This window comes from Copadichromis virginalis, linkage group LG16 (assembly GCF_057382275.1).
Source record: "Copadichromis virginalis isolate Kocher_CV1m ecotype Utaka linkage group LG16, C_Virginalis_male_GT1.1, whole genome shotgun sequence".
Taxonomy (NCBI): domain Eukaryota; kingdom Metazoa; phylum Chordata; class Actinopteri; order Cichliformes; family Cichlidae; genus Copadichromis; species Copadichromis virginalis.
Genome location: NC_140633.1, coordinates 41,082,318 through 41,095,637, shown reverse-complemented (window position 1 = coordinate 41,095,637; position 13,320 = coordinate 41,082,318). Strand labels below are relative to the sequence as shown.

The 13,320-nt window shown below is 44.8% G+C and overlaps 1 protein-coding gene across 19 annotated transcripts in view; it reads left to right on the top strand.

Moving 5' to 3' along the window:
• LOC146691423 (titin-like) overlaps nt 1-13,320 on the top strand; it is a 175,371-nt gene that overhangs the window by 64,986 nt on the left and 97,065 nt on the right. For 18 of the 19 annotated variants that reach the window (XM_085434860.1, XM_085434849.1, XM_085434859.1 and 15 more), the window contains 17 exons: nt 275-325; nt 704-1,102; nt 1,188-1,466; nt 2,027-2,296; nt 2,385-2,524; nt 3,002-3,128; nt 3,279-3,545; nt 3,647-3,913; nt 4,088-4,351; nt 5,150-5,289; nt 5,378-5,504; nt 5,870-6,136; nt 7,778-8,044; nt 8,315-8,581; nt 9,081-9,220; nt 9,314-9,440; nt 9,756-9,898. In XM_085434860.1, coding sequence (XP_085290986.1) covers nt 275-325; nt 704-1,102; nt 1,188-1,466; nt 2,027-2,296; nt 2,385-2,524; nt 3,002-3,128; nt 3,279-3,545; nt 3,647-3,913; nt 4,088-4,351; nt 5,150-5,289; nt 5,378-5,504; nt 5,870-6,136; nt 7,778-8,044; nt 8,315-8,581; nt 9,081-9,220; nt 9,314-9,440; nt 9,756-9,898 — 3,542 coding nt within the window. The remainder of the gene's footprint in view (nt 1-274; nt 326-703; nt 1,103-1,187; nt 1,467-2,026; nt 2,297-2,384; nt 2,525-3,001; nt 3,129-3,278; nt 3,546-3,646; nt 3,914-4,087; nt 4,352-5,149; nt 5,290-5,377; nt 5,505-5,869; nt 6,137-7,777; nt 8,045-8,314; nt 8,582-9,080; nt 9,221-9,313; nt 9,441-9,755; nt 9,899-13,320) is intronic. The other variant, XM_085434847.1, reaches the window with a different exon arrangement.

The following is a 13,320-nucleotide window of genomic DNA, read 5'->3' as shown; positions in this document are numbered from 1 at the left end:
TCCGTCCTCAGTTGTGTCATCAGTCATTCGATGCTCATCTTCATCACTGTTTTTATTATTCACTGCAACAGTTTTTCCGTTTCCATCTCACCTTCATCCTCGTCACTGAACTTTTTTTTTTTACATGTGTGTAATTTGATGTTCAGCTGTGATCTGGATACGATCTTGAATCTTGGCTGTTAGTTTTGTTAACATCTTTATCTTGGTTTGTGTTGGAGACTAGGATGAGCTCTTGCAGTGAAGCTTAAAACTTGTCCTACTCTTTCTTGCTCAGATGGAAAACCAACAGAAGAGCCCGCGAAAGGCCGAGGTCGAGGATTTGGGGGTGAGAGCTCACTAACATTAGATCTCATCAGCACAAACCATTCGGCACTTTCATTTGCTTCATACACACTTGTGAAGCCAAAGTTGTTTTTTTGTGTGTGTCTTTAGAACAAAACCAAAAATATATTTTATGTTACAATTTTAATTTTGAGTTCAAAGCTCGTTTCTGACTGACAGCTGTGTCTGTGTATCGTCGTGAGCATAAATCTAAAGCTTTTTTGTCCTGTGGGATTCGTTGTTTGTGTCGAATATGTTTATTCTTCACAGTAGGTTTAAGTCACAGTAGGTAGCTCACAGTTTCAAAGTAAGCTGCTGTCTAATTCGTCACTTGCCCCAACATCTGAATCAACAAGAGGAGTTTTTGTGTCTGATGTTGCAGCGAGACAAACTCCATCTCCTGGTGAAGGAGGCAGGGGCCGGGGTCTAAAGCCAGGTGGAAAAGGCCCATCACCTCCCGAGGACCCATTTGGAGGATTCAAGCTCAAACCTGTCCAGCTGAAGTTCATTAAGAAGCTTAAGGACATTGTGCTGCAGGAAGCTGAGTCCATCGGCTCCTCCGCGGTGTTTGAGTGCGAGGTCTCGCCTTCCACGGCCATCACTTCGTGGATGAAAGATGACAGCAACTTGCGTGAGAGCCCCAAGCACAAGTTTACATCTGATGGCAAAGATCGCAAGTTGCACATTATTGATGTGCAACTATCTGACACTGGAGAATACACGTGTGTGGCTAAGAATGCGGGCAAGGAAATAACATGCACAGCCAAGTTAATTGTTGAAGGTAAACGATTGTTTTAATCCAACATCAATTTTTAAAAACTTATTTGACATTCATGAAAACACTTTTAATCACCTTTTTCCCACAGAGCTGCCTGTGAAATGGTTGAAGGAACTGGAACCAGAGACAACATGCATTAAGGGTCAGCCAATGTACCTCACCTGTGAGCTGAACAAAGAACGGGACGTCATTTGGAAACGTAACGGTCAGGTTCTGAAAACAAAGGCTGGAAAAGTGGCCGTTAATGTAATTGGCATGCAGCATGCTGTGACCATCCAGAACTCCACCGATGAAGATGGCGGCGCCTACACCTGTGAGGTCGATGGACAGGAGGACGTCAAGACTACAACTAACGTCAAAGTTATTGGTAAGAAGTCTGCAGAGCATGGTAGCAATGAAACAAGATAAATACAGTCATTGTGCCGTCCATCGTTCAGGGTGAGTCCACCTACAAGCTGGATTGGTCCCAGGCTGAAACTGTCCCCCAGCAGTTAAAAACCAATATGAAGGGCAGCGACTATGAACAGTAGAGCTTGTATTTATGCACCATTTAAGGCCTAAGTTGATCCCTGTTTGAGTTGCCTTATGCTGCACCAAAGAAAACAGACCATGGCACAACCAAAATTACTGTGACGGTGTGCAGTCTCATTGTTCTGGCAAAGATGGCTGCTCAAAGACGGGAATCCGTCGCCATCTTTAATATGACCTTGATGCATCAAGATGGCAATAAAGCTGCACTAGGACGGCGTCAGTCTGCACACTCAAGCTCTCTTGCAGCCAATCTACCAATCCAGTGAACCAAAGATTTTCCCTAGTTACACAGAAGTCGTTGTCATATTTCCTTAGTGTGACTGAGGCATAAGAGTGTGTCTTGTTGAGCAGTTTTCCACTGTAGGAACAAATATAATGTGAACCCTTCCTCCTCAGAAACCATCAAAGACTGGCTGGTGAAGCCTCTGAGAGACCAGCATGTGAAACCAAAGGCAAAGGCCACCTTCAAGTGTGAGCTGTTCAAGGACACGCCCAACTGGAAGTGGTTCAAAGGAGAAAACGAGCTTACTCCCTCTGACAAGGTCGAGATCAATAAAGATGGAAAGGACATGACGCTCAGCATCAATAACTGCCAGCCTGATGATGTATCAGACTACACCATCCAGGTGGAGGATCGCAGATATACAGCCAAGCTGACACTTGGAGGTTGGTGTATCCACGTTGGGGAAGCATGAGGACCACGCTTTTCCAATCGCAAAGATTTCTAACTCTAACTTTCTTTGGGTGCTTTCAGAGCGTGAGGCTGAGATCCTGAAGCCACTCTCCAGTGTGGAGGTGGTTGAGAAGGAAGAGGCCAACTTTGACTCTGAGATATCAGAGGACGATGTGGCCGGTGAATGGAAGCTGAAAGGCCAGGTGTTGACTAGATCTCCGGTAAGATATTTAACAATGCTTTGTCTCAGAGTAAATTATTGGAGATAAATATCTGAATTTCAGGAGCGGCACCACGCCTCCAAACATGCTCCGTCCAGTTCTCATCTATATAGGTTCCCCCAGTTCACCAAGCTGTTCCTTCTCGTTTCCGTGCCCCACCCTCCCTCCGCTTTTCAAGTCTTCACTTCTATTTAGTGCACGGGGATCTGCCAGGAGCCGTCGGCTCTTTGAGGCCTTCCCCAAACCGCAGCTCAGTTCATGTCCAAGCGTCACCTTTACCTACTAATGTGCTGTCAAACCTAAAATGAGGACGTGGGCCCAGCTAGTGAGATAGCAGCTAAACGTGAGCTCGTCGCAGGACTCAGGCCACTCGAAACCACAAATGAGAGGATCATATACTTCTGTGCTGTAGTAAATTTAGTAGGGTTTATAGAAATGTGAATAGGGAAGTAGCACTCATGCCTCTTTGTTTTGCAGACCTGTGACATTAAAGCTGAGGGCAAAAAACGTTTCCTCACACTGAAAAACGTGCAGCTGGATCAGGCTGGTGAAGTGACATACCAGGCCCTGAACGCCGTCACCAGCGCTATGCTCACCGTCAAAGGTACGGATTTACCAAAGACAAAAATTCCCCTGTTGTAACCTGCTGCATTTTGTTGGTCATGGAAAACTGTTGCAGAGCAAACACGGTAAGAGAAGCTGTGGTTGTGTCTTTGTTTCTGTTATTAATTGCCAAATCGTTCGCACCTCTCAGAAATCGAAATGGGCTTTGTTGACCCGCTCAAGGACCTTTCTGTGCCTGAAAAGAAGCAGGCTAAGTTTGAGTGCACCATCACTAAGGACGTGTCAAAGGTCATATGGTTCAGGGGGACAGAGATTGTCACTCCAAGCCCTAAATATGAAATAATTGATGACGGAAAGAAGCACATGCTGATCATAAACAGCTGTGAGTTTGATGACGAGGCTCAGTACACGATCGAAGCGTTGGGTCAGAAATCAACGGCTCAGCTGATGGTGGAGGGTAAGTGGCAAAGAGAAGCGCCACGCTTCATGTTGTTCATGTTTCCTCTGTGAGCTCGCTCAGTGGCCAATGTCTGTCTGCGCTGACTCGATGTATTCCAGGCATGAGGCTGAGTTTTGTCCAGCCGCTTCAGGACCAAACGGTCAAAGAAGGTAACGCGGCACGCTTTGATCTCGAGCTGTCTCATGAGGACGTGCCAGTGGTCTGGTACCGAAACGAAGTCAAACTCCACGTGAGCCGAACGGTTCTGATTCACGTGGAAGGAAAGAGACACACTCTAGAAATGAGGACGCTGAGTCTAGATGATACCTGCCAAATTAAGGCAGAGGCTAAAGGCATTTACTCCATGGCCAAGCTGACGGTCGTAGGTAACTGCGCTCCCTCGTTTCCTTTTCACTTCTGTTTCACAGTAGCGTGACTTACATGACTCACTTTTTGCATTGTCATATTGTATACTGCATTACAAGACTGCTCTTCACAGAGAAAAATTATGAAAATCTACAAATTATTTGTAATAAACCAAAACTTCCTGTCTGCTCCAGAGGGCGACCCCATCTTTGTGGTGAAGCTACAGGATTACTCAGCCACCGAGAAAGAAGAGGTGACCCTGGACTGTGAACTGAGCAAAGACGTCCCGGTGCTTTGGTACCACGAAGAGAAGGAAATCATCGCCTCCAAGATGGTCATCATGAGGTCAGAGGGCACGCGCAGGTCTCTGGTCCTGAAGAAAGTGGAACTGAGCGACAAAGGCAAATATGTATGTGACTGTGGAACAGACAAGACGTCAGCCAACATCAATATTGAAGGTAAGCACGGTGACATGATTGCCTAAATTCTTTTAAACATAAAAATCAGTTGAATCATAAATTAATCGTAAAGCTGTCTAAGATTTACAGGTTGCTAGGTCAAAATAAACCCGTAAAACGTTAAATGTTCAAGCCTTTCACTGCACAAGGAAACATGACTCCGAAGGGAGGTCCAGGCCTCGTCAGCCTAGTGAGCGACCCCGTAGCAACCTCACGTCTCTAAAAATGCACATCTCCACACCGGTCTGGGAATGACACATCGATGCCTGCAGTTCACATCAAAGACAGCAGCTTCTCTGCAAACGCTCACTGAGCAGCAGTAAAACCTCAGAAAGAGATGCAAAGAGCATTTAAAAGTTGTGCCTCACTGCTGAAATCCCCACAACTTTAAAAATGAATGAAAAATAAAAACTTTGAAGGCGAGCGTTCACAGTTTCCAGTTTTTTTTAACTTTTCATGGTGAGCTGTGGGCGAGTTTGCAGCCGAGTCAGCGTCTTCCATGGGAACTGCAGGAAACCATGGCAACGTGACCCAAAAATCACTCGGCAACCAGAATCCACATTTTCCCCTAGCGACTGACCGAGGCCGCCGAGACTGTGTATGAGGACAGATGATGGATTTACTTTCTTTAAATCAAAATAAAAAAGAACTTTGGATTAAAATGAGAAATCCGAGGGAACAAACTGAAACTGATAGTTTCCAGTTCTTCCATTTTTTGTTGTTTAGCTGTAAAATCAGTCCTTTCTTCCAGAAGCAAAACAAACTGCATTTTCATATCATGACCCTTTTCCCCAAAAGCACGCGACATCAAAGTCGTCCGGCCGATTTATGGCGTGGAGTTGTTTGATGGAGAAACGGCTCGTTTCGAAGTGGAGATCTCTGAGGACGACGTCCACGGACAGTGGAAGCTGAACGGAGCGGTGCTCAGTCCGTCCTCTGTGAGTGCTTCATCACAAGCGCCTCATTGGCAGCGCTCTCCATAACATGAAGCCAGTTTATCAGACTGTTTACGTCTTTGTTTAACAGGATGTGGACATCATCGAGGAAGGAGGCAAGCACACGCTGATCCTCTACAACTGCAAAGTGTCCATGACCGGCGAGGTGGCGTACTCTGCTGCTAATGCCAAGTGCGCCGCTAACCTCAAGGTCAAAGGTAAACCAGCCCACTGACCTCATCATATTTCATAAAAAACATTTTAAATCATTGTAACCTAAAAATGTGAAACTAAAAATGAGAGCGTCTCATAGAATAAGCCAGCGGGGGATCGCAGCAGTTCAATCAAACCTCCGTCTGAGCTTCACCTTCTCAGGTCTGACTTCTCATCAGACTTCATCTCCACTGAACAAAGACACCATATATAAAAACGTCAATACTTTTACTCTGTGTTGGTTACTGTCACAGTTTGGGGCTCGTTATGACGACAGGAATCCTCTAAAATGAACTATACTGATAATTATGATTATCTAAATTCAACTAGGAGCCTAAGTTTTTCTGTTTTTCTCACTGTTTTTCTTCAGAACTCCCGCTGAACTTCCTCACACCCATGACTGATGTTCAGGTCTATGAGAAGGATGATGTGAGGTTCGAGGTCGAGGTGTCGAGAACTCCAAAGACTTTCCGTTGGCTCAAAGGCTCACAGGAGCTGCAGAGCGATGAAAAGTACGAGGTGATCCAGGAGGGAAATTTGTACGTCCTGGTGATCCGATCGGCCGCCTACGATGACGAGGCAAAGTACATGTTTGAGGCCGAGGACAAGAAGACGACGGGCAAACTGGTTATACAAGGTAACGTCGTGGTTGTATTCATTTTTTTTAAACTCCTTTGGCACCAGTGAAACCTTCAGAGAGTCAGGGCACATTATAATCATATGTTCACATTTAGATCAAATTATTACAGTTTTAAATTCGCCAAATAAACACTTCTGTCCAAACCTTCTCCAGATGAATCCAGTTTGGCAGATTTTTACCTCTGCTTTGTCTTCTGGTTCGGTTCACTTTGAACTAGAGATGGCACGATACCACTTTTTCATGTCCGATACCGATATCATAAATTTGGATATCTGCCAATACGATATGAATCCGATATAGTGTTTTTTAATCAATAAAACTGTTTTTTTAATATCTTGCTGCTTTTTGTATAAGTTCATACTCAAGTTAAAAAAACACTAAAGCTATTCTGTTATACCTTTATGCAAAAAATGCACTGCACCCAAAATATTTCATAGTTCAGCAACACTGATCAAGCTAATAAACTTAAACCTGCTCCATCCTCCCTATTCTGGTGTTTTAAAGACAACTTAGCGTAAATATTAAGCAACCTGACTAACAGGGCTGCAAACTCCCAGCAAAAAAAAAAAAAAAATAGGGAACCACCCCTCACGCTCCACCTCATGATGCTTAATCGACGTAATCAACTTTAATTTGATGCAGTGTGAAAAAAAATGCACAGAAATAAATTATTTTTCAAGAAATATTAAATAGATTCAACATCTTTCTTCAACAGAACTGCACAGATGGTACCTTCCCAAAGGAAAAAGTACTATAGCTTACTAGGGTATATTAGACTTAATAGTTACTATATACAGTAATTGACTTCTATTCATTTTACATCAAATTAAAACTTTGGGTGTCAGATAATTATTTATTAAAAGCTCGACATTTTAAATGAGAATAAGAAAGAAAAGTATGTCTTTGTGCCCCCTTTTCCCTGTTCATGCCCTATCGCCCCCCCCCCTGGCTAAACTTTGCTAGATGCGCCCCTGCACAGTTACCAGCCGTCAGCTACGTAGAAAAAGATCCTCGAGTAGAAAGTAATAATAAATACATTCTAACAACAGCTGATCAAGCTTAAACGTGCTGCTGTTGTTCAGCCGCTGGTTTCCTCTTTCTGGTGCAAAGTGGGCCAAAAACAAACTAGAGAAACGGACTCGCGACAGAAAAGCCGATCAGCTGATCATTGATCAGTTTCATGATTGAAGTAGCAGCAAGAAGAGGCAGTCGCTCCATATATCGGTTGTTAAGCTTAACGCAGGAATGCTTTACAAACACTCAGAGATGAACTTACACACTTGCTTTACTTCTCTCTGGGATCACTTCCTCGGAGATGAAATGCCGGTTTGGTAGCAAGGCTACAAACACACACAGCTGCTCCAACGTGCTACGGTTACGAGCCCAGTGTCACACGTTTTGTGAGGTGTTTTTTTGATATTTAATGGATCGGATTACATTTTTTATTTCTCTCCGATATCCGATCCAGTAATTTAGGTCAGTATCGGACCGATACGTAATATCGGATCGGTCCATCTGTACTTTGAACACAGCGCTGGTGCTCATTTTTGTTTGTTTGTGAGTCACAAATACAAATCTGCTGTGTTCTGCTTCTACTCAAAGTTAAATGTATCAATGTCTGATGTCTTCCTGTGGCAGGTATTCGCCTAGAGTTTGTCAAAGCAATCAAGGATGTGACAGTAAAGGAGCGTGAAACAGCTGAATTCAGCGTGGAGCTGTCACATGACAAGATCCCGGTGGTCTGGTACAAGAACGACGTCCGACTTCATCCCAGCAAAGTTGTTCACATGTCGGCACAGGCGAAGGTTCACACGCTGGCCTTCAAGGAAGTCATCATCGACGACACGTCCATGATCAAAGTAGAGGCCATGGACAAGAGCATGACCGCCATGCTCACTGTCATTGGTCAGTGCCTCCTTTCTAAAGCACATTGAAACAAATGACATAAAAACATAGGACCAGATGACAGGACTTTAGAAAGAACAAACATTAAAGCAATCACAACTCATTCTGATTTAAAAGAAAAAGAAAAAGAAAACAGGTGTAAACAAAGCAAACAGAGCAGGTGACAGCAAGCCACACCCACCAACATCCAAGAGTTCATCCTGTCAGACTGATTCAGACACGCTTCTCTAACTCCTGATTTTCATAATGAACATACGTTTCCCCACACAGAGGGTGACGCCTACTTCACCACTAAGCTGCAGAACTACACAGCAGTGGAGAGGGACGAGGTGAAGCTGGTCTGCGAGCTGAGCAAGGCTGTAGCTGATGTGAAATGGTTTAAGGATGGGAAGGAGATCACCCCCTCCAAGAACATCGCCATTGTCACCGATGGCAAGAAGCGCATCCTGATGGTGAGGAAGGCAGAGAAGGCCAACATCGGAGAGTACACCTGCGACTGCGGCTCGGACAAAACCACAGCTAAGCTCAACATTGAAGGTAAACCATGGATCTGTCCCAGCTCTCATGCTTTATGCATGCTGCTTCTCTGAAAATCTCTGAACACGTTCAGTTTTCAGCTGTTGGTAAAAGTCCATGTAAATACAATCAGTCTGACCTTTGACCTGACAAACAGAAACCAAAGTGTTTGGTAACGAGCTGAGACGGTAATAAACGGATCATTTGGCATCTGTAGCCGTCGTATCTGGATATGTGCTTTGTTAGTTACAGTTCAGCTGTTTGAAGACCTTTGACGTGAACATAAATGATGTTTTGTTCTGATAAGCACAGAGGTCACCAGGCTGTCAGAGCTTTGTCAGCATTTATCTCTCTCTGTAGAAACGTTGGAGAGGAGCACCGGTTGGGTTTCTTGGTGGATCCTCAGCTTTGTAGATTAGAGCCTCATCATTGGCGAAGTTAAATTTGACTGCTTTAACAAACAGGCGCTCCACGGGTGAAGATGTTGCTGGTTTTTATAGTGATTTCTGTCCTTTTGCAGAGCGGGATATCAAAGTTGTCCGTCCGCTGTACAGTGTGGAGGTCACGGAGACAGAAACAGCCAAGTTTGAGACTGAGATTTCTGAGGAGGATGTCCATGGAAACTGGAAGCTGAAGGGAGAAGCTCTTCATCAGTCAGCTGTGAGTCTGCAGTGACCCGCCTGGCAGTCGGTTTCATATTCATCGCCACAGAGATGCTTTCAGCTGACTTTCATGTGCTCGTGTTTACCTCAGGATGTTGAGATTAAGGAGGAAGGAACCAGACACCTACTGATCCTCTACAACGTCTGCATGGACATGGCAGGACCCGTTGACTTCTCTGCAGCCAACGCCAGATCCAGCGCCCAGCTCAGAGTCAAAGGTCAGAGGTCATTTTAGCCCTTATTTTTTAAACGATGGACAAAACGTCTCTGACACGGAGGAAGCTCCGTGCCGTTTGGCTGAAGCACACACAAACAGCAGCCCTGGTTTCTGTCACACACGGGTGTCGCACGTCTCTGTAAGTGTTCAGCCAATCAGGGCCTGTGGTTATTTTCACCACTTCAGTCTTTATCTGAAGGCAGGCTGCTCTCTGATTGGAGGAGCAGTAACCTGAAACACGAACCAGACCACAGGATCTCCAGCAAATGCACGCCGGTTCATTTGTTGAAGGAGCTAACCATGTCTTTACCCTCAGCTCGGTCCATCACGCTGGTCCATCCTCTGAAGGACGTGACGGTGACGGCTGGAGAGACGGCCATCTTTGAGTGCGAGCTGTCATACGAGGGCATCGCGGTGGAGTGGTTCCTGGGAGGGCAGAGGATGGAGGCCAGCGACCGGGTGAGTCTGACCACAGCAGCGCCCGCCTCTCCTGTAACTCGCTCCACACCGGAGAAACCGCTCACAGAGCTTTTCCTCCTTTTTAACAAAATGTTTCTCACTCATAAAACTTCTGCTTCACCACAAAAGAAGAAGGAAAAGAAATGGGACGACAGAAATAAAGAAAGTTAGTGTGGATCCAGTAAAACACTAAAAAATAACAGAGCGTTACTTTTATTAAGCCTTGAGAATTTTAGCGATTTCCTGCAAAAAACCGAGTCGGTGCAAAAAGAAATGATTTCATAGTTTCTGTTGTGATCACACAGACAGCATTAATGAAATACTATCTTTGTGATAAGAAAGCTTTGCTTATATGTTTTGTATTTCTGTTCTCACATTTGTAACATTTTCACTCCAGATTTGGAAACTTTTCTCTTTGGTTAGAAAATCCGAGCATACAAACCTTCTTTAGTGTGATTTAAAATGTGAGATGGGACCTTTTAGTGGAAACAGGTTTTCTTCAGGCACAAACAGACCTGCACTGAGTCTGTCACACGTCTGATTTTAAACAATCGCCATCAGGACACGTTTACGGTCGCCGGGCTCTGATTTGTTCCTGTCTCTGAGCAACAAAGCTGAGTTTTAAAAGAATTTCAAAATCTGAATCCCAGTTTGGATTATGAAGAAAAGACACGAGTTTTGTTTTGCAGATGAGGACAAGTTGTCTTTGTGATGTTTGATGTTTCTCTGGTTCTGCAGAGGCTGCAGCTAAAAATATCTGGGAGATAAACATGCGGCTCTTATCTGTGACTCTGACCCTCGAGTGTCGCCTTATCTGCACAAAGGCCTCAGATTCTTTCATCTCCATTAAATAAACAAATGTTTCTCAGCAGGTCGAGGTCATTTTGTGTTCCTGGTAGTTTCTAAACATATTACATGTGCTTGAATTAATAATCATGTTTTGCATTATAAGGAATGCATCAGCCAAACTAAATCTGCACTACTCGACCATCATTTGTTCGAACGAAAATTCCCCTCAGATGCTGTTTTCACTGTTTAACTGTTAGAGCACCAGATCCTCTCCCTGCTCACCTTTACTCATCGTCCTTTTGCAACTCTCTCTGTTATTTTTCTCTGAGAAAATCCTCAAAACACACCAAGTCCTGCCGTCTGAAGTTGCCTGTAGCTCTTCCTTTGTACTTCCTCTCCCATCACACTGTTTTTCTGTTTTCCAGCTTCCCTCTGTCACTGATATCTCAGATCTCAGCTGTAAGTCAAAAGCTTCTACCTGGACCCCGTTCCTACCGTTTGGGTCAAAGCCTGTCTACCCTCTCTGCTTCCCCTCATATCTGCTCTCATCTGCTCCTCACTACCACTGGAGCTGTTCCCAAAGCTGTGGTGATCACCCCAATACTGAAAAAAAAACAGGATCCCAGTAATTTTGATCATTTCCGTCTCCAATTGACCATTTCTATCAAAACTTCTTGAAAAGACAGTCGCCGCACAACTCCACTCATACTTCACTAATAATAATCTGCATGAACAGTTCCAGTCTGGTGTTCGTCCCTCCCACAGCACTGAAACTAATAAAAATACTCACTGATCTTCTCATGGAAGCTGACTCTGGTTTACTCTCCATTCTTATTCTCCTCGATCTCACTGCTGCCTTTGATACTCCTCAGTAGGCTCGCCTCCATCGGTCTCTCCCATATCCCACTAGCTTTAAATCGCACTCAGTTTATTCGACTTAAATCCTTCACTTCTCAGCCCTTTCCTCTGGTTGCAGGCGTGCAGGGATCTGTCCTGGGGCCCCTTCGTTTCATTATCTAGCTTCTTCCGCTTGGACACATTTCACTGCTATGCCGATGACACCCAGCTGTATCTGTCCACTAAACCTGATTCTGCTCTCCCCCGTCCTCTCTCACCCTCTGCTTAGCTGAACTAAATTCATGGTTCTCTTCCAATTTTCTCAAACTCAACAGTAACAAATCCTCCTGGTCGGCACTAAACAAACACTGTCCACAACTAACAGCTTTTCTGTTACAGTCTCCGTTTCTCCATGTGTGAAAAGTCTGCGTGTCATCGGCGATGGTACTCGATCTTTTAGCTCCCACATCAGTAACGTCTCTCAGTCCGCATATTTCCAACTCCGTAACCTTAATCGTCTCCGTCCTTTTCTCGCCCCACATGCCGCTGCCATCCTTGTTCATAGCCCGGTCACTTCCCGGATCGATTACAGCAACTCTCTTCTTTTTGGTCGTAGTCAAAAATCTATCCATCAGCTTCAGCGTGTCCAGAACTCTGCTGCTCGTATCATCACCAGGACTCTTTCTATGGTAAATGGCCTGTATTTATATAGCGCTTTACTAGTCCCTAAGGACCCCAAAGCGCTTTACACACTCCAAAGTGTGGGGAGTGAGTTGGAGGGTGGGGTGGGCTGCTTTTAACTATGTAAAGCACTTTGTGCTACATTTTTTCTGTATGAAAAGTGCTTTATAAATAAAGATTGATTGATTTACATATTCAGTCATCCACCCATTCACACACTGGTGATGTGACCAGAAGCCAGTGAAGCAGCCACAGCCACCCTGGGGCGCACTGACAGAGGCGAGGCTGCCGGACACTGGCGCCACTGGGCCCTCTGACCACCACCAGTAGGCAACGGGTGAAGTGTCTTGCCCAAGGACACAACGACCGAGACTGTCCAAGCCGGGGCTCGAACCGGCAACCTTCCGATTACAAGGCAAACTCCCAACTCTTGAGCCACGATCACCCATGCACCACGTCAGCCCTGCTCTGCAGCAGCTTCACTGGCTTCTGGTTAAATACCGCATCAATTTCAAGATACTTTTGTGCACATTCAAGGCTACCCATCATCTCTCGCCTTCATACCACTCTGGTTCAGATCACCGTCCCTTCCCCCCGGCTAGCCACCGTGGGGCGCAAGGCTTTCTGCTGCTCTGCCCCCCATCATCCCTTCCTCCTGAGATAAGAAACATCACTTCCCTCCCTCTTTTTAAGTCCAGACTCAAACTTCTACATAAATGTTTCCATCCTGCTACTTTCATTTATTTTATTTATTTGTTCAATGTTTTATCCTTATTATCTTGTAAATTGTTATGTTTGCTGTTGTTATTGCTTGTGTACAGTGTCCTTGAGTGCTTCGAAAGGCGCTTTGTTAAATAAAACAATTATGATTATGATTATTATTCCATCCATCCATTCGCTTCGGCTTGTCACGGGGGTGCTGGAGCCTATCCCAGCGGTCATAGGGCGAGAGGCGGGGTACACCCTGGACAGGTCGCCAGTCTGTCGCAGGCCTGACACCATTCACTCCCACATTCACACCTATGGGCAATTTGGATTCATCAATTAACCTATCCCCACAAACTATTATTATTATTATTATTATTATTATTATTATTATTATTATTTATTTATTT